A 26,450-nucleotide genomic window follows, 5' to 3' on the forward strand; every position below is an offset into this window, starting at 1 on the left:
CCATCCTGTTGAATTTTCAGGATATCTGTAATAACTATGAATAAGATTGACTGGCATGCACTGCCTCCACTGCATGCAAATTTATCTCATGCATATTCATTACAACCATCCTGAAAACCTGGTTTGCAGTGTGTCTTTCCAGGGATGTCCTCATTTCGATTTGGACGTCCTCGCAAAACGTCCCCATCCAGGGGCGGGGAAACCCATATTTTTGAAACAAGATGGACGTCCATCTTTCGTTTCGATAATACGGTCAGGGACGCCCAAATCCTGAAATTTGGTTGTCCTTAGAGATGGTCGTCCCTAGACTTGGTCGATTCTGATTTTCGGCGATAATGGAAACCAAGGACGCCCATCTCAGAAACGACCAAATGCAAGCCATTTGGTCGTGGGATGAGCCAACATTTCTAGTGCACTGGTCCCCCTGACATGCCAGGACGCCAACCGGGCACCCTAGGGGGCACTGCAGTGGACTTCAGAAATTGCTCCCAGGTACATAGCTCCCACTACCCACAACTGTACACCACTACAATAGCCTTTATGGGTGAAGGGGGCACCTAGATGTGGGTACAGTGGGTTTGTGGTGGGTTTTGGAGGGCTCGCTGTTTCCTCCACAAACTAACAGGTAGGGGGGATGGGCCTGGGTCCGCCTGCCTGAAGTGAACTGCACCCACTAAAACTGCTCCAGGGACCTGCATACTGCTGTGATGGACCTGAGTATGACATCTGAGGCTGGCAATCAATATTTTTAAAGATGTTTTTTGAGGGTGGGAAGGGATTAGTAACTACTGGGGGAGTAAAGGGAGGTCATCCCCAATTCTCTCCGGTGGTCATCTGGTCATTTCAGGCACCTTTTTGTGCCTTGGTCGTAAGAAAAACACGACCAGGTAAAGTCGTCCAAGTGTTTGTCAGGGACGTCCTTGTTTCTTTCGATTATGGGTCGAGGATGTCCAAGTGTTAGGCATGCCCAAGTCCTGCCTTCACTACGCCTCTGATACGCCCCCTTGAACTTTTGCCGTCCTTGCGACGGAAAGCAGTTGGGAACGTCCAAAATCGGCTTTCGATTATACCGATTTGGACGACCTTGTGAAAAGGCCGCCCATCTTCTGATTTATGTTGAAAGATGGGCGTCCTTCTCTTTCGAAAATGAGCCCAAATGTAATTTCAAAATTCAAAGTTAGTCAATCCTGTCAATAACAAAAAGATCGGATGTCTTAGAACAAATACCTCCACCAAAATATAATGGTTAGAGTTTTTTTATTTTATATTTTGTGTTTTTGCTTGAAAAGAGAGTTCAGTATAGGCTGTGGATATAGCCGAGCATATCTTTCAGTGAGTCTAGCCGCTAGGCAGCAACTCGCTTTTAAGCTCTATACATCATGCAGTACTCTCTTAATTCAAGCCCCCAATATTTTAGTGAGAAAAAATTAATTCATTAAATTGTGTAATATCCCACACCTATCTATAATTAAATTTTTTTTAATATAATGTTTTTTTGCTCCAAGTCATTGAATACAAAAATAAACCCTCAAAAGAGAAGAAAAAAATCCGGGGCCGTCTCTCTCCCGGAAATTCAAATTTGGTCTTCCTTCAAAGAACACAAACTTAATAGGATATAATAAGCACCGGAATATATGAAAAAGGACAGAAGCAATGATTTTTAAATGAAAGAACGGTGTTCCTTTTGTTTTTAAAAGCCCTCTGTGCTGTTTTTCTTGCTTGGTGTTTTTTGTACTTGGTTCCCTCTCTTTGTTACATTATGGTGTCATTTTAGCACATTTTTCCTTGGTAGCATGCTGAAACCTAGCATTTTGTTTTCTTTGTGTAATCCTGAAATATATTGCAGAAACAAATATAAATCATTCACAAAATGCTCAGAATTTAAGGAGTATAACTCTGTTCCTAAATCCAGTCCTTAGCTTATTCACATGCCATGGGGATACCTTATTTAACATGGTATGGTTAACTAGATCTGGTCTGTCTCTGTGGATGAGGACATTGAAAGCAGGCCCATCTTTCCAACTAAAAGTCCAGCAGAAGAGCAGATGGAGAAAAGCATGCAAGCCAGAAGAGATTAAAAACAGATTTCATGCCAAATGCAAGACTACACAGCACAGTTAGTAACACATCACAGCAAATAAGCCAAGTCAAGAACAACCAGAGCAGAACAGCATTATTCTGTGACTGTTCAGATGCGCCAAATGTGTATGAACAAATTCTAATTAACTTTTCCAGTATTATTAAAATTAACTTGCAGATGAAGCACATTTTTAGTAGTTACATGAATAAAGTAGAATGGTTGCTGTTATTAGTCCACTTAGGTAAGATGCCCAAAGAAGTCTTGTGGGAGACAGGGGCGTAGCCAGACTACAGATTTTGGGTGGGCCTAGGCAAGAAGTGGGTGGGCACCAAGTGCTGTTCCCCCCCCCCCCCCCAACCACCACCACCAAAAATATCTCAGCTGGTGGGGAAATGTTTCTTTCCACCATGGCAGTCTGCAGTAAGCATGCGTTGAAAACTGAGAATGCACAGGTGCTGGTATCATGGAGAGTAGTGTTTTTGTTACCATTAGGGGGAAGTCTTCAGCTGGCTGAGTTTGGGATCCCCACCAGCTACCTCTAAACATGTGGTACTGTTGGGTGGGCCTGAGCCCTAAGTGGGCGGGCCCCGGCCCACCCAGGCCCACCTGTGGCTACGCCACTGGTGGGAGAAGAGGGGGGGGGGGGAGTGTCCAAATATACCGATGTCTATTTTTAAATATGAAAACAAAAATAAATCATCCAATTTATGCTACAAGTCCCATCAAATTATGGTTCCCATCCTGAAAAGGCGCTTGCTGCTCCACAGCTTATGATAGCACTGTTTAGGCAGGCTGAGTAAAAACTCATGTAGAAAAATCAAACTTAAAATGTCACAAAGAGGATGACCCATAGCTCCCAAAAGGGATAAGATGACACCTGTTCTTGTTTTACCCCAACTGTGTCAACGGACTTGTCCTTCTAGTTGCTTCTAAATGCTGTGGGAGTTAAGTCAGGACTTGCTCAGCCTGTCCCTTTCAGCAGAGAGTTACATCATCCCTCTAAAGATAATCATTGTGGCACACACTGGTGTTAAGTACCATCCATCTTTCATGATCAATGGAAACCAATGAAGCAGAAGTACTGCAGTCACGTAACTATTTAGTCTTCAAGGAACCCATATCAAGATGGTTTTCAGGAAGGTTACAATGGATTTTATAACAGGATGCCTACATGAGACATCCAAAACAAACACGGGCACCTCTTGCCTTTATAAAATAGACTTCCAGATGCAGTCTCAATTGTGCACAAAAGCCCACATACTCATTTACTTCATCTTCCGAGAAGATGTAAATGTGAATGCAATCTGTTTGTGTACTCACGCTTTTTATCAAATGCATGGACACATTGCAACTCCACCCAAACCATGCCCTTGGGAACATTTACACATGGCATATAAGTACATGCCTTCTTTCTGGTGTACGTATTTATACGTGAATACACCGTGGGCCAATTTTAGAAAAGGCCTTTTCTATGGGGGCAGTATCAGCATTTCCATATGTATTTTTCAAAAAACATGCATAAGGACCAAATCCTACCAGTACGTGCATGCACAATTACCCCTGCCTTGGAACAGATGAAACTCTATGCACAAGCTCTCGGGGAGGCTACTTTATAAAAAAAGGCACATAGGAACATATGTTACCGGTGCCACATATGTGCCTATGTGCCTTTTCTACCCAGGTGTCCTGTTATGAAATTACCCTCATGGAAGACAATTTTCAAAGCAACTTCAATAGGTTGGAAGTATCTTACCAAAGTAAGGACCACAGTTTCTAACCTGCACAACAGTTAACCCATTTTACTCTACCTATAACTCAATGTTATTTTCCCACGAGTCCTAATTTATTCATCGAGATCTAGTTACTAATAATGCAGGTTAATGGTAAAACAAAGAGCATAAAATAATAAGCATTAACAGTAGTACACATTAGTAATTGTGGCCCTTAACTAGTTGTCTGAACACCACCCTCCCCTTATATACAGAGGGCAAGTCTATAAATTTGAGACTGCATTTAGGTGCCTCGAGAACACCAATCTGAGAGCCTATTTCTTTTTCAGAATACTAGTGTAACAGCTAAAATACACACCTATAATTTCAGCATGAGCACAGAAATATGGCATTCCCCCGAATTCTATAAATGGCGCTTCAAATTGTACATGTGCAAATTAATTGAATGAGACAATTAGCACCAATAATTGGGCCCTATCAATTATCAGTTCTAAATGGCTTTAATTAAAATTTACACGCACAATTTTAGGCATTGGATCGACACGTAAAAATTATGTGCGTGTCCAAAAAGGGGGCACAGCCATGGGAGGGTCATAGGTGGATCAGGGGCATTCCTTCAATTTGTGTGTGTTGTTATAGAATATAGGGGATACGCGCCTAATTTAAGCATGGGGATTTAAACCAGGGTTCTGTTGGTATAAATGATCGCACCTAAAAGTAGTCACGGTTCCTGGCATTAAGCGCTATTCTATAAATGGCGCCTAACTATGAGCACCATTTATAGAATAAGCACTGAGCGCTTTTTTCGGCACTGATTTTTTTTTCAGCGTTATTTATTGAATTTAGTCCTGTGTATGTAACTTAGAGTACTCTAAGTATGGGTCCTGTCTACATTCTACCTTGAACCCGCCCATGTGTACACCTACCTTTCAAAATACGTGCTATGTAAGATATGCATGTATTTACAGGATAGCGCGTAGGCAGAATTTTAGCATTTAAGCATATATATGCCAGTATTCTAATCATTTACAAGCCCAGAGGAGGAAGTGATATCACTGGAGATAATGGCAGCATAGTAGTGGAGCACCAGAGCCGCTGGTGACTTAAACTAGCAGTAGGAGGTTGAACAGTGGCGCAGGACTAGTATTTGAGCTCCTGGCAATTACAGAACTTGCAATTTGTTATGACAACGAAGAAGAAACAAATGGACATCAAGTCTTTCTCATCAATGGGCATAACATCAGTTCCCCAGCAAGAAACTAAAATGGTGGCGGATGAGTCAGAGCACACATCCCCTGTTGCAGTACGAGTGCGCAGCTGGACTTATTGGGAGAAGAGACGCGAGCATGGTTTGCTGAGCTTAAGTTTAATATAACGGTGATGTGCACAGACGTACAAACACCAATGGACGAATTTAAACATAATAGAGGAGCTTAGTTACTTAACTAACTAAACCGCAGGAAGAGTTGCAGCTTAAGTTTGAAGATCTCGAGAATAGATCTCGAAGGCATTACCTTTGTTTCTGGGGGATTCCAGAGACGGTGATTTAAGGAGTTTAACTCTGTTCCTTCAGGTGGATAATACAGATCTGCTGTTGGAAAAGGCGCATTGCGAGGCTGGTCCTAGAGATTAAAATTGTCTGAGAGATATAGCCTGTCTTCATAAGTACGTGGATACAGATCAGATCTTGAGGCTAGCCTTGCGGAGAGTAGACCCACTGAAATGGGACAGTGCTGAAACAGATTGATGCTCATGTGGCTCCTTCTACCCTCTGCTGCCGCTGAGAACACAGATCTTTTATTGAGGCTCTGCAGAGCCAGAACATCCATTATCACTGGCTCTATCCTACTGGCATAGCTTTTATGATAGACAGTAAATGAATTGGCGCATGAAGGAGACCAAGGGAGACAGAAGCCTCCAAAGGAAGCTTAATGGCCCCTAGAAAGCAGGCTGGGAGACTGCAGACCAAAATGAATTCTATTGGATTTTTTAGAACATTCACATTGAACACTTAGGAGATGTAGAGAGTAAAATGTTAAATCCCTTGGTTTGAAAGGCAATGCTTTAACAAAATTATAAGCAGTGTTGCCCATTATGCTGATATTATTAACCAACCCTGATGACTGCAAACAAAGAGAGGGCTTTTTATGGAGTCAGTGACTGTTGCTTCCTCTTCTGCTGCCTGCTGTTATAGTTGAGGGTAGCTAAGACCTTAAAGGGAGAGAGATAAAAGGGAGGGGGGGGATTTGGGGAAGGTTTTTGGTGAGGGTGACAGAAATGGATGGGACAGAGGATAAAGGGGAGAATGTGGTAAGGGCTGAGAAGATAATGCATTGTGAACAATTGGTAGTCTCGTAGAGTCTAAGCAAGTTGGGCTTGTTGTATGTAAGTAGGGAGGAAGGCTGGTGGCTGGGACAATCCTTCTCTAAAATTGTTTGTTTTGCATTTTACTGCCTTCTAAAATGTTTAGGCGATACTTAATGGAATTAAATTTGATTTCTTGGAATGTGGGAGGAGTAGCATCTCCTCCTACAAGCTTTACAGAGGCAGCAGGCAACTGTAGCGTTTCTTCAGGAAATGCATTTAAGCTCTATAGAGCATGGCAAGCTGCAAAGGGGACGGTTGGTGGACTATGTGGAAGCCCTGGTGGAGGTGAAAAAAGCAGGGGTAGTAATCCCTTTCAGAAAGGGTCTGGGAGTTACAAAACATAAGATTATCAGAGGAGTAGAGGGATGCTTTATTATTGCTTGTGTTACCATAGAGAATCAGGAACTGGTCCTTTGCAATATAAGTGCTCCCAATGTCTGTAATAGGACTTTTAATAAATGCCTCCTGATGCATCTGTAACTGTTTTGAGATGCCCTACTGGTGCTTGGGGGTTTGGGGCGGGAGGAGGACTTCAACTGGGTGCATGATCTGGAATCGGACAAGATGCATAAGTCACCACAGGAGCGATTTGACCAAACAAAAGGTGTAACTTTACTGTGTGGCAGAATTGGAGTCCTGGATGTGTGGAGAACGTTTCATCCCACTGATTAAGATTATACCCACATGTCTAGGGCTCATGCAACACAATTACACATACACTATATTCTGATCTCACAGGAACTGTTCTCAAATGTAAAATCAGTGGTTATAGGCCCCTGTGAAATTTCTGATCACACATTAACTTGAGTGATATTAGTTTGGGGAATAGCTCCCTCTGGGCCACAACTTATATACCCACTCAAAGTTTTTAGATTACCTCTCTCAGAAGCGGGCAGATTATGCTGGGTTTAATCAACAGCATGAAGAAGGCCCTTTTATACTGGGAAAGTGCAAAAATTGTTTTGAGAGGAGATATAATAGATTACTCTGCACCCAAAAAGATGACCAGGGATAAAGAGGTATTACTCTTGAAACAACAGGTCCAAAGAGAAAGACAGAGTTATAGGGCAGCCTCAAAGTCGGTAACAGAGAGAAGCTGATGGGTACTCAGCATGTTTTGAATCAACTGATACATCAGTGGATGCAAAAATCTCTGCCATATTATCAATATCAATTTTACTGTTTTGGCAACAAGAGAGGAAAGATGTTGGCCCACTTGGTCCAGACATGGGGAGGCCCTCGCAGAGTAGTTAAACTATAAAATTGCCAGGGAATGGAAGGGAGGACAAAGTGAGAAATTAATGATGTATTTAAAGGATGTTATTCTTCTTTATACCCTAGGGGCCCTGCAGAAGGTTTGGAGAGTGACATTTATCTAACCCTTGGTCTGCCAAGGCTTGCTAAGGAGGATGGTGAGATCTTCATGCGCCTATCAAGATAGAAGAGGTGGAGTGGGTTATACAACAGTGCTCCCATCATAAAGCTACCAGCCCCAATGGATTTTGGGGGTATTTTATAAAATCTTAAGCACAGCAGTGACTGGGCCACTGACAAAAATGTTTAATGAGGTGGTCGCCATGAGGGCTCTTCCACCTTCACTGCAAATTGCTCAAATTATAGTGTTGTCAAAGCCAGGGAAGGGCTCAACTCTGCCAGAATAGGCCTACTTCACGTCTGAATTGTAAGGCTAAGCTGTTGGCTAAGGTTCTGGCCAATAGACTGTTGCAGTGTCTTCCAGGGAGCAGGGATGGTTGCATGGGGTACTAGGTTTAAGTGATCCATGTTATGTTGGTTAGGCGTTCTTCGTTGTAAATGGAACTGATGAACGTATTTGGAAATATAAATTTTATTCTTAGTATGAAATGGTGTTTGTGTGCTAAATTGTTCAACCTAGTTCCTCAATAAAAAGAAGATTTAAACTGCATGCCTAATTGCTGCCTAAATGTTAGCACCTATGTTTTTGAATGATCTATACCCTTACTTTTACCTATATTTAGAAGAGGCATTCCTCGTTTTAGTCTCCACCGTGGGAATAAAGTCACCAGGTTTCCCCTACTACAGTGATTCTCAACCCAGTCTTCAGGCAAACCCAGCCAGTTGGGTTTCAGGATATCCACAATGAATATGAATGAGACAGATCTGGATATCAAGGAGGTAGTACATGGAAACCTCTTTCATGCATATTCATTGTGGGTATCTTGAAAACCTGACAGGCTGTGTCCCAAGGAATAGGTTGAGAACCACTGCTCTACTGCATACTAGAAAATACACTGAGGAGGAGCAGTGGTGTACTTACCTCAGTTGCCACCCGGGGTGGAACACACCCTCCCCAGGGCAGAGCACCCCCCCCCCCCTTCTCCAGCACACAAATTCAAAAGGGCTTGGCTCTGATTTTTGCCAGTGGAGTGGGAACCACTTACATTATAAATCATGCACTATATTTTGAAGATAATAAAGCAGTCATTTGCTTTGCTTCATTTCACACATTGCTCTGAAGCTGGAACACACAACATTAGTAAAGTGTGGCTACCCAGTAGCAGCTACTAAACATGCTAAGGAAAGGAGCACACCACTACAGCTTGGCATGCCAGCAGTCACAAGTGATGACCTTGTTTAGCTTGGAGTAGTCAATAAGCTCAGGTCGATGTCTGTGGATAAGCGCACAAAGTCCAAGACCATCTTTCCAGCTTCGCCATAAATAGAACAGATAAAAACATGTCAGCACAACACTGTTATACAGTCCAGGTCAAAGTCCTTATTTAGACAATGATAATAACATCTGATGCAATGTGCTCTCTGCTTAAGACGTCTTGATTTCACTAACAGTTTATATTGTTGAGAGTAGCATGAAGTCCAGTCACTTTTCGCAACTGTGAACATGGACTGGCAGCATTTGCTGGGAAAATGGAAAAGAATAGCTCAGTTTAAAGCTAGACTTACTTGTTGCTCCCTAGCCTTATGTGTACAGTAACTGATATATGTCATTTTTGAACTGGAAATAGAAAATTAAACTCTGCTGCTTATGTATTTTGCTCTGGATGGAGGAAACTTCTTATGGCCTTAACATGCTGGTCAAAAATCTCTTTATCAAGGCCATATAACCTTAAGCACTTATCTGATAACGTTTCAAAGGCTAGGAAAAGTCAGGCCTACTCAAGTATTTCCATGGCAGTCCTCTGAGGAACAACTGGTAAGGCAGGCAATGATAATTATTGCCCCCATCAAGGACACACTTTTCAAGCTACAGCTAAAATTTCACATTTCACAGATACCTTCAACATTAAGACTATAAAATTCTCACCTATTCCCTGTATAATCATAACAGCCACTCTCCCTAATCTAGTCTTTAATTTGGGTCACGTGGGCTAAGAGGTTATTTTAGAAGCAACTCTATGTGTAAATTGCACCATCTACACCTGTAGATCACATACAACGCAAGATTCAATAAATGGTGCCCAAAGTAGGTGCCAGAAAGATCTGCGCTAAGCCAGTATTCTGTAAAGAGTGCTCTGCACAGTGTCCTTTACAGAATATAAGTTTAGCTCGCATTTCACGCCTAACTTTGGGTGTGATCATTTATGCCTTCCAAAGGCTGGTGTAAATACTGGCATCCAAATGATGGCTGTTAGGCCTGCTAATGCAGGTATTCCATAATATTGCACCTAATTGTTGGAACACCTCTGACTTGCCCATGGCCCTCCCCTGGCCACACCCCTTTTAGTATGGCACACTATGAAATTTAGGCATGTTATGTTATAGAATAAGGCATAGGGCAGATACGCGCATAACTCCGAAGAACTTCCAATTGTTTGTTAACTAGTAATTGACTTTTAGCACCTAATTCACTAATTAGTTTGTGCGCAGGTCTAGAATCTGCACCCTAATTTGGGCAACCTATACAGAATGTGGCAGACAATGTATATGGCAATTTAAGAACGCTGCTATTCACATTTAGACAAGGCTTTTTTTTTTTAAAAGGTTACTCTGGGGTACTGAGTACCAACACTTTTTCCATTGTCTGCTAAAATTGACCCATAATCCCCAAGTAATGAAAGAGCCTAGTATCTGAACACCAATTCTGCCTTTTCATACATTCTGTGTCTAGTTGCAGAAGACCTGGCTTTTGTGGGGCAGGTCCCTCAGTGATCATCCCACCCCTAAAGGATGGCCTGTCCTTTGAGTATCGGCATTTTTTGCTAGAAAAAATGCAATGCGTGTAGAGATCCACACCATGTAGCAATTTCAAGGGAGCATGGTTTAGGTGGACCAAAAATCTCGGGTGTCACATTCAAAGGACTTATGCTTCTAATGTTTGTGAGCTGTACTCCTAAATTGGCCTCTTTGAAAACTTACTAGGATTGAATGCCTAAACTTATATTTAAATTTTAAGAACATAACATAAGAATAGCTATACTGGGTCAGACCAATGGTCCATCTAGCCCAGTATTCTGCTTCCTGCAGTGGCCAATCCAGGTCACAAGTACCTGACAAAAACACAATTGGTAGCAACATTCCATGCTACCAACCCCAGGGCAAGCAGTGACTTCACCCTTGTCCATCTCAATAACAGACTATGGATTTTCCTCCAGGAATCTGTCCAAACCTTTTTTAAACCCAGATACGCTAACCGCCGTTATCAGAGCAACAAGTTTCAGAGGTTAACTATTCTTTGAGTGAAAAATATTTCTTCCTATTTATTTTAAAAGTATTCCAATGCAATGTCATTGAGAGTCCCCTGGTCTTTGTACTTTTTAATGAGTGAAAAATCGATTAACCTCCACCTGCTTCACACCACTCAAGAATTTGTAAACCTCAATCATATCCCCCCTCAGCTGTCTCTTTTTCAAGCTGAAGAGCCCGTAACTTCTTTAGCCTTTTCTCATATGGGAGCAGTTGCATCCACTCTACCATTTTTGTCGCTCTTCTTTGAATCTTTTCACTAGACTCTTAAATTTAGGAGCATACATAAAGTGGGCGGCAAGAGAGGCAAATTTTGGGCAGCGCAAAAAAGTCTAGGCAATTAATGGCAGGCCTAAATTTATCAACATAGGGCCCAATATTCAGCTAGCAGCAACCAGCATTTTGACGACTGCCACTGGCATTAAACCTGGAAATTCAATGCTTGAAATGTTCAGACACTGGCACTGAATTAACAGGTTTGAAAAGCCAGCTAACAAAAAGCTGGTTTAGTGCGACATTCAACACTTAATCAACTAAGGGTTACTGCATAAAGATAGGACTGACTTTTATGTGGTCCTATTTATGCAGTTAGCCTGGCCAGTTAAGTGCCAACTCCATCCCCTGGAACGCCCTTGAAATATCTGGTATGCAGTTCGGCATTAACGGTTACTTTCAGCAGCACTAACAGGTTGAGTGCCTCTGAAAATTAGCAGCCAGGAGCCGTTGCTGGCTGATTAAATTGCTTTGAATATCAATCTGATAACTTTTAAGCTCCTAAATAAAGATGAATTTTCAGCTGAAAACTTAGAAGCCTAACACTCTGTTTTACTAAGCAGCGCTAGCGGCTGTCCATGTACTAGTGCCGGCATGGCCCATTCGTACTTCATAAACAGACCCTTAAGTTTGGCTGAAAACAGGGCACAAATTTAGCAGTTCAGTTTTTGTTTGTTTTTTTTAAATCGGGCCCTACATGTTTATTCGATGTTTATTCACCATTTTACAATGGGGACACACCAATATAGGAAAAAAGCTCCTCATTAGGTTTTACATCAGCTCAGAAGCATGCACAAATTTCAAAAAAGTGCTCATTTTGGACAGGGCTTTACATTAAGGATTAAGGCAATAATTCTTTTTAATCCCCCCCCCCCCCCCCACACACACACACACACTGTTGGTTTCCACCTCCAAAATGAAAATAAAAAAATTGTGGCCTCACTATTTAATTGGCAGCACTTACACATATAGGTCAATATTCAAAAAGCACTTATAGGGGTCTTTTTACTAAGGCGCACTAATGGATTTAGTGCACACTAACAAATTAGTGTGTGTTAAGTGCCATGCAGCCCATAGGTATAGAATGTGCTGTGCAGCATTTAGCATGCTGTGCTAATCATTAGTGTGCCTTAATAAAAGGACCTCATAGGTGCTGTGCTGAAAAAAGGCACTTATTAACATTTTCAGCACTAGTATATGTAAAGGGTGAGGCAAAAACAAAGTAACCCCCTAAAGTTTTTTGCTGTGTTCTCAGCAACTGCTTGGAATTTCAACATGAAATTTTACAGCTTTATTTGTTGTTACTAATCTATGGGCTCTTTTTACTAAGCCTCACCATACCAGAGGCGTGCACCCCCAGTAGATAAACACCAAGGAAGGCGTTAGCCAGCCTGCAGCTTTGACCTCTTTCCATGTACAAGGTCAACCTGCTTATTTCCAAACGAGAGAAATAAATCTGAAAATAGAAAAGTTACTATTTTCATGCAGAGTGGTAGAGAGAGATCAAGGCAAAGAAGAGACATGAACTCAAGGCAAAAGTCCTCCTCTTTTACCTTTTGGTGTAGAAGGTTAGCTCACCTGAGGTGGAAGTTCTGAATGTTAACATTTCTGTAAGGAGCAGTCTTCCTCTGGCACCACAGCAGAAGTCCTTCTTTGGCAGAAGTTTCTATTGAGGGAAAACACAGAAAAGAGGAGGAAAGATGACATGCAAGTGATAGGACTGACTCACTAGGTTCTTAAGTTTTGAGGAAGGTTAATATTTATTTTACTATTTGAAATTAAATAAGAGCACGGGTGTGCATTTGCATATATAAATTGAAAAGATTGCGCAATAGTTGGAGTGTGAGGACTGTGACTGGAGACTGAAATAGGGAGGGGGGGTTGATGGAAGGGGTGGGAGTAGAGGGGGGAGGAGTATAGGGGGAGAAAATGTAAAAAAGAATTGGAGAGGCAATCAGAAAGACCAGAAGACGGAGAGACCTGTGCTGTTGTGTGCAGTGTAACGAGCATTATTGTCGAAAGCATTAAGATTGTAGTGTTAGATAACTATGTAGAGTCATATGTATGTTACCGATGTTTTATGACTGCTCCAATAAAACTTATTGAACCATAGATTGAAAAGATTCTAAGAGAAGTTCTGTGATCGAGAAGCTTGTCCACCCTTAGAGACGTAAATCACTTCGGTGTAGCCTCGCTTGGGTGAGTTTGTACTCTGAGAACTTCCTTAATATATTAATATATGATACTACATTTCAGAACACTTTTGGGTCAATCCTTTCACAGGCATCGTCTCCATTATATCATACCCTGGTTTGTATAATTAGTTATTGAGATTTTTACCAGAGGTAATTAGGGAACCCCTTTTTTTGACAGTTGATCCCCCCTAGTCTGACATCTCCCCCCTTCCTTCCTCAAATTTACCTTCTTTTCTGGTTTTCCAAAAGTCAGGGCAGCAGCGGTTCCTGCCCTGCCACCAGCGCCGGCCCCTTCTCCCTACTGCGACCCACCCCGCCTCTGAAGAAACAGAAAAGACGTCAGAGAGGTGGGCTGTAAGAAAAGGGGGTCGGCGGCAGGGCAGCGCATGGGAACCGCTGTCACTTTGACTTTTGGAAAGCAAGAAAAGGAGGTAAATTCAGGGAAAGAAGGGCGGGGGGCCAAAGCACGGCAGGCATGGGAGTGGATGCCACTGCAAAAAAGTGCTGCCTGAGGTCCCCGCCTCAGTTGGCCTAATGGTAGGGCCACCACTGATGCTATTTTACAGAACTGCCTCATTATTTAACAATTTTGTTTACCAGGTGGGAGACCATTAAGTCTTTTGACATCCATTACTTTATGCACACTAGAGGTGTGCATGGGGACATAATTGAGTCTCCATTCCACTCGTTCTCAGGCAATTCTGTTCTGTCCCCACTCCATCCCCATCATATTGCTACCATCCTCTCACCATCCCCAGCCAATTCTTTTCTGTCCCCAAACCATCACTACAATTTTCTTTTCCATCCCTGTACCCAACCCACATTTGAAAGATCTTGTAAATTCAAACAAAACAAAATGCATACTATAACTTGTTAAAATGTAACACAAAATAAGTGACTGTTAAATATGCAAGAAAAACATTATTAACACGGACTGCGAAAAAACAATCATTTCAAATTGGGTAGCCAGAATCAGAGCTCAGTTCCATTCTACATTCCTCAATTGTTCATCCTGCAACTGAAAAGAATGTTCTGATGATGTGCTGGTGGCAGGAGTTCCAAGCAGGGAGCAAGCAAGATGTCTTAGTTCTGGCCACACAACGGTCCTCTGTTGCCAATAAGTATTAAGAGACAAGCAGAATTCCTTGTCCAAGCTGGATATGAGGGCATTCATTTTTTTTTACTTTATTTTTATTGATTTTTCAAACACCAAGAAAATATATTACAGAACTAGTTAGCTACGTACGCAACACAGTACAAACCTTTCATCAGGAACTAACCACTTGAGCCATTTTCTGCATGTAAACCCAACAAAACAAAGAAAAGAAACCCCAACCCCTCCCCTCCTCACCTCATTCTAATCTGTACACTATGAGAATTAACTAGAATACAGAATTTAAAATTGTAATTTAAGATCAGCCAGGGTGTGAGTATATCCAAAGTATCCCTTTATAACATGAAAGCTGAGGGACTCAATTCAGCAGGTTATGAGGGTAAGTTTTTATACCAAGTAAGAAAAGGTGCCCAGATCCTCTGGAAAATAGCCCGACACCCTCTCCTTTGCGCAGTTAACTTACTAAGATAGTAAACATTCCACAAGGCAATTCGCAGCTGCGTCCTGGACGGGAGAACCAGGGACCTCCAGCACTTGGCCACCTCCCTCCAAAGAACAGCTATACAAGGGAGAAGTACTCTCCTCATATCTGGGGTAATGGATACAGGTACTACATGCAGCAGAGAAAGGGCAGGATCCGCCAACACCAAAGTGGAAAGCATTGTAGAGAAAATCCTCGCCCAATCATTCCAAAAAGATTTAATATGAGGGCACTCCTACCAGACATGGAAATATGTTCCCACTTCCCCAAATTCCCTCCAGCAGTCCCTCGAGCTAGTGGGGATGAATCTAGCTACAGTCGCAGGTGCTCTATACCATCTATACATCAACTGGACTCCATTCTCCTGCAGGTTTGCTGAGACAGAGATACGGGACATGTTGGAGTATGGACTATCCCACTCCTGCAATGTCAGGGTACGTCCTAAGTCAGCCTCCCACTTGCGCACATATGAGGGTATCCGCTGGTGATTTGGATAGGATAAAAAATCATAGAAGGTGGAGATCATCTTAGGCTGGCGGAGGCCTTTAGTGAGAAATTCCTCAAAGGGGGTGGGAGGAGCTTGAAGTCCCCTCCTGTATAGTTCACTATGGAACAAATGCCTAAGCTGTAAATACATAAAAAAATCTTTTAGTGTCTATATTAAACATTTGCTGCATTTCAGAAAAGGACACAAGGAAACCACCCTCTCGAAGAATCTCACCTATCACAACCAATTCTTTCATTTTCCAAAGGTGAAAAGCATGTGGAGGCCAACCCTCTATTAGGGGAACTAAAACTGAGAGTGGAACACATCGCGATATTCGGTGGCCTTGAAACAGCATACGTGCACCCTGCACCCATAATGAGAGGGAACCCTGAATAATAGGGTTCGAGATGCGCCACCTACCAGCCACCTCACAAGTCATCCAAAAAAGCTGCAATAGACTCATCTTAGTTCCCAACAACTCTCCTTCAACACGCACCCATGGCATCCCCTGTGTCTGTCCCCAGGTCATTATGGTGCGTAACTGCATCGCCCAATAATAACGTCAGGGACCCCCAATCCCCCCACACTTCTTCATCTCATTAGAACCCATTTAGACACCCTAGGAGGTCGTTTCTTCCAGATATATTGAAACAGCTTATGTTGCAGATTCTCCAACACCTGCATAGGGACAGGCACGGGGAGAGTCTGGCATAGATACAAAAACCTTGGTAACAGCATTATCTTACACACAGCCACTTGTGGGCATTCATTTTGTTGATCACTGAAGAGCCAGGATCTTGAATAAGTCTACAAAAAAAAAAAATGCCTCTGATTCTTCTCATTTTGGACATTTTGTTGGTGGTTCAGCAATTGGCTACACCTCAACAACAGCTTGATCTGCTGTCAGTGTTCATAGTCTATTTATGGTACTGTTCCTCCCTTCTTTTTAATAGTTTTGTAAGCCAAACAAAGCACAATGGGCCTCCAAAAGAGGGTTTTTAGCCAAACTTTGATGAAAGACCCGACACAGGCCATGTGGGTCATCAGCAGTCAGGGTGCTGTCCTCTTTCTGTGTCAGCGGGCAATACCATCACACAGAGAGAGTCTCCATTTCAGGCTCAGGAACCTTGACAGTGTTTTTTCAATATTTTGAAAGGACAGGCTATATAACTCACTTTTTTGTGTGGTAGTATGTGAAATACAGAGACAGGGTTAGACTGGGGGAGGAAACAAATGTAGTTTTCAAATCTAAGCAGACAGAAGTACATAAGTAATGCCACACTGGGAAAAGACCAAAGGTCCATCGAGCCCAGCATCCTGTCCACGACAGCGGCCAAGCCAGGCCAAGGGCACCTGGCAAGCTTCCCAAATGTACAAACATTCTATACATGTTATTCCTGGAATTGTGGATTTTCCCCAAGTCCATTTAGTAGCGGTTTATGGACTTGTCCTTTAGGAAACCGTCTAACCCCTTTTTAAATTCTGCTAAGCTAATCGCCTTCACCACGTTCTCCGGCAATGAATTCCAGAGTTTAATTACGCGTTGGATGAAGAGAAGTTTTCTCCGATTTGTTTTAAATTTACTACACTGTAGTTTCATCGCATGTCCCCTAGTCCTAGTATTTTTGGAAAGCGTGAACAGACGCTTCACATCCACCTGTTCCACTCCACTCAATATTTTATATATCTCTATCATGTCTCCCCTCAGCCGTCTCTTCTCCAAGCTGAAAAGCCCTAGCCTCCTTAGTCTTCCTTCATAGGGAAGTCGTCCCATCCCCGCTATCATTTTAGTCGCCCTTCGCTGCACCTTTTCCAATTCTACTATATCTTTCTTGAGATGCAGCGACCAGAATTGTACACAGTACTCAAGGTGCGGTCGCACCTTGGAGCGATACAATGGCATTATATCATCCTCAGACAGTTCTAAAAAAGCCAAATTTCCCCAATAATGTGCAAATCCAAGACAAAAAGAAATCATTTTGGAGAGAACAGACAGTGCTATATGGTAATTAACACTGATAGCCAGATGCAGCAAGCTCTTAACTTTACAGTACTCTAAAGGGTGAAGCACATGAGGTGCTTTGGACAAGATTCCTTACCTTCCACTGAAATGTCCTGGATAGCAAAACGAAGGATGATGGTCCAGATCATTCCTAAGGTCATTTTCACATTGCCATCAACGATTTCTAACATAAAAACGAGACAAAGCAAGCAAGGGATTTATTCAACATATGCTTATAAGCAGAATACTAAGAGGAAATTTTAACACAACCAACTAACATAAGACCTTTGAAGGTAAGATGAAATATTTTGACACCAACAAAACAGAACTCAGATCTGTGTTTCCTCTCACATTATAAACCATAAAATTATACTGCTTTGTCACCTTCTGATCACCATCCATCCCTCCCTATTTCTCACCCCTCCTACCCACCCCACCTTTCCCTTGAAACTGTCATTGGAATGCTGTCTTGTTTCACTTATATATTCCTACATTGTCATCTTTTGCTCATATTGTCCTGAACTGAGGAAGAAGGTTCTGGCCTTCAAAAGCTAGTCAAAAATGCACTACAGTAAGTCCAACAAACAATGTTATCATACCCCTGGTATTCAGCCGGCGGCAATCAGCATTTTAAAAAAATGCTAACCACTGCCAGCTAGAGTAGCCCCCAATATTCAGTGGCAGGCCCAGATACTGGCATTGAATAATGGGGGCTAATTTTGAGCAGGCTGGCCATCGGAGCTTATGCAGGCCAAGCCAATATTCAACTAGGGCCTGCTTAAGACAGTTAGGCGGGCCCCAGCTGAATATCAGCCAGGACCTGCATAACTAATATAGTCTAGGACAGCCCTCCTGATCCTTTTCCTGGCCTCCTTCCCTTCTACACACCCAGCCTATGGGAAAGAAAGCCCCCAAGAATGAGCCCCCCCAACCCTCCCAAGGTATAGGTAAGCCTTCGCTTCTGCCCCCAAGGACTCACATGGACCACCAGAGAAGCCCAGGGGCCTACCTATACCTCTGGGAGGGGGAGGGGTGTGTGGGGGGAGCTTTCTTTTGTACTGGCAGCAGTTTCAAAAGAACCTGGAGACCCCTCAGTGTGCAGGTGGTTCCACAAGCTGAGACATATTAATGAGATGGTACTTCTTACTGCTATCCGTCGTAACACTGGTTAAATGGAAGACAATTTGGGGTTTATTAAAGGCTAAGCTATGAATGTTTGCACTGATATTGGGGCTTCTGTCTGCTCTCTCCTCTTTCTTCTGCTTTTCTGTCCTTTTCCCTTTTCTCGAAGAACTGGGGTGGAGGGGGGAGAATATTGAAAACTTTGTAAAATGAGAGGTGATGAAAGTTGTGGTCTTTAAACTTTTGTTAATTTGAACTGTCCATTTGGAACAGTTTGAATATGTTTTAGCTAGAGTGTACTTGTTTAGTAATGCACTCTAATGTGACTTTTTGCTACTGTTCGATTGTCATGTTTTTTTTCTTTGTGGTTTCACTAAAGTACCTAATTGAAATTAAAAAGAAAAAAAAAAGAAAATATATTCACTCAACCAACAGTTAAGCTCTGGAACTCATTGCTATTATGTGGTAAAAGCTGTTAGCATAGACGGGTTGATCCTGGGGATCTGGGTTCGATTCCCACTGCAGCTCCTTGTGACTCTGGGCAAGTCACTTAACCCTCCATTGCCTCAGGTACAAATGAGCACCTGTATATATTATGTAAACCACTTTGAATGTAGTTGCAAAAACTACAGAAAGGCGGTATATCAAGTCCCATTTCACCTTTCTCTTTTAAAAAGGACTGGATTAATTCCTGTAGGTAAAGGCAATGAACCATCATAAGTAGACCCTAAGAAAGCCACTGCTTATCCTTGGGGGTAGGTTATGTGGAATTTTGCTGTTTTGGAGGATTCTGCCAGGTACCTGTGACCTGGCTTAGCCACTATTAGAAGCAGGATACTGAGCTTGATGAACCTTTGGTCTGACTTTGTATGACAATTCTTATGCTTTTATATCACTATACTCTATAGCATAGAATATGCCCAAATCAAGCAACCCTGAGCCATTATCATACCTCAGGTAAAACAGACAGTACTTCTTAGTGTGCAGAATACATGCCCTAATAAAAGATATTATACCTTCTGCACCAATTGACACGAGTTTCACGCCTTTGCTGGCAATATAATCCAGGGCTTTGTTGACATTGGCAATTTTATGGAAACGCATCTTTCCTCGATCTGGTTTTGGTAGTCTTTCGCCTGCAAGACAAAGAACTGCAATCATTAATTGATACAAGTGCTGATTAATTTCAGAGCATCTACAGAGTAAATGATCTGTGAAATGCCACCATTACTTCACTCACTAGCGAATGAAGAGAGCAATACGCAAGTCTGCTTTAATGCACCACTACCAGGGCATTTGGAGTATATATTAATACATGTGTATATCTATCCATCTTATGCACATCCTATATAATAATTCTCACCTCCAACAGGATGTGCCTGGGACCGTGCCTGCCGGAAGTGGTCTGCTAGGCAGGCACGCACTGACCTCAGTGACAGACAATTTGAAAAAGCAAAACAATCGGAGTGCTGGCCATTAGGACACAGGGTTGATAGAAGAGTTTTAAAAGACTGAAGGAACCGAAAAGTGGGGGGAGGGGGGGAGTTCTGAAGGACTGAAAGACATGAACATTTGGGAAAGGAAAACAATCTGAATGATGGCCATTAGGACACAGGGTAGATAGGAGAGTTTTAAAAGACTGAAGGAAACGAAAGTGTTAAACTGGAGAAGGGGGGGGGGGGGAGTTGTGAATGACTGAAAGACATGCAAATTTGGGACAGGAAAACAATCTCAATGCTGGCCATTAGCACACAGGGTACATAGGAGAGTTTTAAAAGACTGAAGGAACCAAAAGTGTTCAGGGGGGGGGGGGGGGGCAAGTTCTGAATGAATGAAAGAAATGAAAATTTACGAGAGCAACACAATCTGAATGTCAGGCATTTGTACACAGGGTAGATAGGACACTTTAAAAAAAAAAATGAAGGACGTGAAAGTATTACATCTTGGGGGAGAGGTGAGGAGGAAAGCGGTGGGGTATCCGGATACTGGGCGTTAGGGCCACGGGGGTACATAGACTTTTGAAAGCCTTAAGGAACCCAAAGTGTGGGAAGGAGGAGGAAAAGGAGGGGAGGGAACGGGGTGAGGGGCATTAGGAACAGGGGAGAGGGCCCTGTCACACATTCTTATTCTCACACACACACTGTCACACAGACAGACTCACTCTGTCACACACCCGCACATTCACTCTGGCTCTCTCTCTCAAACATACACACTCCCAGGAAAACCTTGCTAGCGCCCGTTTCATTCGTTCCAGAAACGGGCCTTTTTTACTAGTATCTATATAAACACAGAGATACACAGAAATTTTGTCTGTAAGAATTTTCAAAAAGAAAAAAAATATACAACTTTTTGGGCATACTGAAAAAGAACCACACGTACACACAATAGCAGCTGATGTTGGCACTCTTTACAATAATGGTACTTAAATTATATGGATGGCTTATTGCATGTCTCTTATAATGCAAGGATTTTGAGTTCTGCAGGAATTAGAGCCTTGGGTAAAACCTTCTAAATGTTTCCTATTGTATTCTAGGAAGCAATGGGCCCAATATTCAGTGGCAATTCATCCAGATAAGTGGCTCCTACCTGGATAAGTTTGCTCACCAGAGCAATACCTGGATTTTCAGCAGCATTATTCAGATAATGCTGCTGAATATCTACCACTCTGGAACTATTCAGGTGGAAAAGCATAGAAAAGCGCCAAGAGCCTTCAATGAATGGGACAAATATATTTGCACAGTGTAGATCAATCACATAACAACCTGACAAGGGCCGTGTTTCAGCGCAAAGCGCCTGCCTCTGGGGTCATGTATCTTCAAAGAATTCTTAAATTAAGATTGCCTGCCAAAGGCACAAAAAATAAATCTTTATCTTGTGCCACCATGTTACAGGGCCAAGTCGATGAAGTACAACTGTCAAATTTACGATACCTCGCTGCCACTGACAATGAACAGTTCTCCTCCTCACTCCCTCCTTGCTTCTGCATTCAGTTTCCATGTCTGCCTGAAAAGGAGAATGTGGAGCAAACGCTTTGCGCCAAAACATGGCCCGTGTCTGGGATTGATCTACATTGTGCAAATAAAGATCTTTGCCCCATTCACTGAAGGCTCTTGGCATTTTTCTTGCTTTTGCACTGTGTTCTATGCTCTGAACCCTCTCTGTGCTGATTACTCTCCAGGTGGAAAAAGGGCAGTCTAGGGGCAGCGCTGGAAGTTAATCTGTTGTCCTGATTTGGATAGCTATTCGGGTACTGGTGGACACCTCGGAGGGGTATCGCTCCATGGTGCGACCGCACCTTGAATATTGTGTTCAATTCTGGTCGCTGCAACTCAAAAAAGATATAGAGGGGCATAATCTAACAGAAACGCCTATCTCCATGGGCATTTATCTCTGAGAACGGGTCCGTGAAGGGGCGGACCCAAGCGTATTTTCGAAAAAATTAGACGTCCATGTTTTATTCGCCAAGTTGTGAGCTGGGCGTTTTTGCTTTTCAGCGATAATGGACAATGAAATCGCCCAGCTCAAAAACGAATAAATCCAAGGCATTTGTTCGTGGGAGGGGACAGGAGTCGTAGTGCACTGGTCCCCCTAACATGCCAGGACACCAACCAGGCACCCTAGGGGGCACTTTTACAAAAACAGAACAAAAGGTAAAAGAGCTCCCAGGTGCATAGCACCCTTCCCTTGTGTGTAGAGCCCCCCAAATCCCCCTCAAAACCCACTGCCCACAAGTCTACACCATTACTATAGCCCTAAGGAGTGAAGGGGGGCACCTACATGTGGGTACAGTGGGTTCGGGGGGGGTTGGACGACTAAGCATTAAGCAGCACAATTGTAACAGGTAGGGGGGGGATGGGCCTGGGTCCACCTGCCTGAAGTCCACTGCACCCCCTAACAACTGCTCCAGGGACCTGCATACTGCTGCCAGGGAGGTGGGTATGACATTTGAGGGTCAAAATAAAAAGTTGTGAAACATCATTTTTTGTGGTGGGAGGGGGTTTATGACCACTGGGGGAGTCAGGAGAGGTCATCCCCGATTCCCTCCAGTGGTCATCTGGTCATTTAGGGCACTTTTTGGGGCCTTATTCGTGAAAAAACAGGGTCCAGGAAAAGTGCCCTAAATTCTAGCTAAAAACGCATACTTTTGTCCCATTATCTGTGAAATGCGCCCATCTCTGTTCGGCAGATAACCACGCCCCAGTTCCGCCTTCGCCACACCTCTGACACGCCCCCATCAACTTTGTCCGCATCCGCGACGGAGTGCAGTTGAAAACGTCCAAAATCAGCTTTCGATTATACCGCTTTATTCGTTTTTGTGAGATAAACGCCCATCTCCCGATTTAGGTCGGAACTTGGGCGTTTTTCTCGTTCGATTATAAGCTGGATAGTGGAATTAGAAAAGGTGCAGAGAAGGGCGACGAAAATGATAAATGGGATGGGACAACTTTCCTATGAGGAAAGGCTAAAGCGGCTAGGGCTCTTCAGCTTGGAGAAAAGGCGGCTGAGGGGAGATATGATAGAGGTCCATAAAATAATGAGTGGAGTTGAACGGGTAGATGTGAAGCATCTGTTCACGCTTTCCAAAAATACTAGGACTAGGGGGCATGCGATGAAGCTACAATGTAGTAAATTTAAAACGAATCGGAGAAAATGTTTCTTCACTCAACGTGTAATTAAACTCTGGAATTCATTGCCAGAGAATGTGGTAAAGGTGGATAGCTTAGCAAAGTTTTAAAAAGGTTTGGACGGCTTCCTAAAGGAAAAGTCCATAGACCGTTATTAAATGGACTTGGGGAAAATCCACTATTTCTGGGATAAGCAGTATAAAATGTTTTGTACATTTTTGGGATCTTGCCGGGTATTTGTGACCTGGATTGGCCACTGTTGGAAACAGGATGCTGGGCTCGATGGACCGTTGGTATTTCCCAGTATGGAAATACTTATGTACTTATGAATGAAAAACATGAAAAAGGATCTGAAAAAGCTAGAAGGATGGTCTAAGGTTTGGCAATTAAAATTCAATGCGAAGAAATGCAAAGTGATGCACTTAGGGAGTAGAAATCCACGGGAGACGTATGTGTTAGGCGGTGAGAGTTTGATATGTACAGGCGGGGAGAGGGGTCTTGGGGTGATAGTATCTGAGGATCTGAAGGCGACGAAACAGTGTGACAAGGCGGTGGCCGTAGCCAGAAGGATGCTAGGCTGTATAGAGAGAGATGTGACCAGCAGAAGAAAGAAGATGTTGATGCCCCTGTACAAGTCGTTGGTGAGGCCCCACTTGGAGTATTGTGTTCAGTTTTGGAGGCCATATCTTGCTAAGGATGTAAAAAGAATTGAGGCGGTGCAAAGAAATGCTACAAAAATGGTATGGGATTTGCGTTATAAGCCATATAAGGAGAAATTAGATCTTACCTGCTAATTTGCTTTCCTTTAGTCCCTCCGGACCGGACCAGGATTGGACTGATGGGTTGTGCTCGCCTACCAGCAGGTGGAGACTGAGAAAAACTCTGACTCTTGAGAGCCAATAGGAGCCCTGGCCATGTGACCTTAGCCTCAGTATTTGAATAACAAAGCAGGAAAGAAAGACCTTCTGTGCCGTATGGAATCCTAGCAGCCACAAAGCACTCGGCAATGCCAAGTATCAGAGCTCACCAGCAACTCTCACCAGAGAAGTGGTATGGCCCGATATGTATTACAGCTCACCAGCAACTCTCACCAGAGAAGTGGTATGGCTCACTTGTACTATAGCTCACCAGCAACTCTCACCAGAGAAGTGGTATGGCTCACTTGTACTATAGCTCACCAGCAACTCTCGCCAGAGAAGTGGTATGGCTCACGTATAATATAGCTCACCCGCAACTCTCACCAGAGAAGTGGTATGGCTCACTTGTCTTATAGCTCACCAGCAACTCTCACCAGAGAAGTGGTATGGCCCACTTAAGATTTTATATATATTCCATCAACTGAGCTTACCAGCAACTCTCACCAGAAAAGTGGTAAATCATATTTAAGGTTTTATAGATATTCCAGCAACTGAGCTCAGCCACAACTCTCACCAGAGAAGTGGTATGGCGTATTTAAGGTTTTATAGATAGATTCCAGCAATTGAGCTCACCAGCAATATAAACCAGGTAAAGTTCTGTATATATATAGTATTGTTCCACGAATCGTAAAGAAATGAATACCCTTCCTACTGAATACACTTTCTACTTAATAAAAGAAGCTAAAGAGTAGAGAGAACATGGGAGGGGCCTGGTCCGGTCCGGAGGGACTAAAGGAAAGCAAATTAGCAGGTAAGATCTAATTTCTCCTTCCTTAGCGTCCCTCCGGACCGGACCAGGATTGGACTGATGGGAAGTACCAAAGCAGTAATCTGAAGGGAGGGACCCTATGAAAACTGCAGAGAAATGCTCATGCTGCATAGGCCACCTGGCGACAACTAACATGTAGTGTGACCCAATGAGAAAAATAAAATGAAACTAGGACTAAGTTGCCAACTTATCAATGTGCACCGAGAGCACCAAAAATCGCCATAGTAAGAATAGAGCCCGCTTCTGAAGTTGTGGAATATGTTGTAATACGCTGTGGAACTGCCCTCTCAGCGAGAAGAGAAATAGACATTCTCATTTCCTTGATCCTTCGCGATATAGCGGGTTAGAAACAATGAAAGACTTTTACGCCTACTGGCTAGAAGGACAAAACCAATAAGAAAAAACCGATTGGGAAAGGTGAAAACTTTAAACTACAGCAGACCAAAAAGAAGTTACCAACCGTAGAAGTATTCCACACATAGATCTACTTGCTGCAATGGTTACTAGGAAACCCTGCTTGAAGAGGAAAACTTTATAGAAAAAATTATGGCTACTAGAAAACAGAACTTTAAGAGTCTGTTCACCTAGTTCACCTAGCTGGTGGACGAAGCGGGGGGTACAGGTGCAGGACTCCTTTAAGAAACCGCTTTGACAGTGGATGCTGCATAAGCGTGCGGTTGTCAATAGTATCATGCATCACTGATAGAGCTGCCAAATGAACTCTAATGGATGAGTAAGACAGACAAGGTTTCGCAAGATGCAGAAGACATTCCAAAACATGCAAAATGGTACTGTTTGTGGCGAGAGGAGCACCACAGAGTGAACTGTCGCCACTTTGATTCATAGGACTTTAATGTAGATTTCTGTCTGGAAGCAATTAAAACTTGAAGTACTTCCTGCGAAAATATCAAAGATGTTGCGGACCCAGTAACCACGCCATAAGTTTGAGTGACTGGGGGTCCGGATGTAGCAGGGTGCCTTGGTTCTGCGTAAACACCTAGTGAAATGACGGAAGAAACGCATAAAGAAGGTTGAAAAACCCCTGCTGGACGTTGGCATCTGTCCCTGTCTCTGTCAAGACTGTTGCTGAACGGAAGAAGCAAGAAATGTTCGTGAGCCTGAAGGCAAAAAGAGATAGCCCTGAAGTGTCGCAGTGAGGAAGTAAGGCTGAAAAAAAAAATGAGAGTCCATTCACCTAAATGCAGGGTGACACAACTAAGAAAAAATGCGTACAAACTCAAGAGTATACTCTTAACTCCTCCTTGGCGGAAGACATAACCCATTGCCATGGCAAGGACCAACATAGCTCTCTCCGCCTTGTTTGTCAGTAGGGAAAACAAAATTCACCCGAAGGTAAAACGAATTGCTGAGGCCAAGCTTCTGCCAAAAAGTGTACTGCACGAAGCATCCCAATGACAGAACTAAGGTTCTTGAGATAACTAGATGACACTTAAATAGCGCAATAGGATGAAGGAAAATTCCTTCTTGTGCATTAGAAAGTAAAATTGCATTCTGCAGAATAGAGTGAGGAAATGGCCGAAGGCCCAAGGTCACCAAGAAAAATATAAACTGGGATGTTTCCAGAGGAGACTGTGCGCCAACCTGACT

General features: G+C 43.0%; 1 protein-coding gene across 1 annotated transcript in view; it reads right to left on the bottom strand.

Moving 5' to 3' along the window:
* The window catches only part of ACTN2 (actinin alpha 2), a 193,913-nt gene that overhangs the window by 113,800 nt on the left and 53,663 nt on the right, over positions 1–26,450 (bottom strand). Inside the window, exons 3-6 of the mRNA XM_030196517.1 lie at positions 19,548–19,667; positions 17,507–17,593; positions 12,709–12,796; positions 8,786–8,864 (exon numbers count right to left, since the gene is read on the bottom strand). Coding sequence (XP_030052377.1) covers positions 8,786–8,864; positions 12,709–12,796; positions 17,507–17,593; positions 19,548–19,667 — 374 coding nt within the window. The remainder of the gene's footprint in view (positions 1–8,785; positions 8,865–12,708; positions 12,797–17,506; positions 17,594–19,547; positions 19,668–26,450) is intronic.

This window comes from Microcaecilia unicolor, chromosome 3 (assembly GCF_901765095.1).
Source record: "Microcaecilia unicolor chromosome 3, aMicUni1.1, whole genome shotgun sequence".
In the NCBI taxonomy this organism is placed as follows: Eukaryota; Metazoa; Chordata; class Amphibia; order Gymnophiona; family Siphonopidae; genus Microcaecilia; species Microcaecilia unicolor.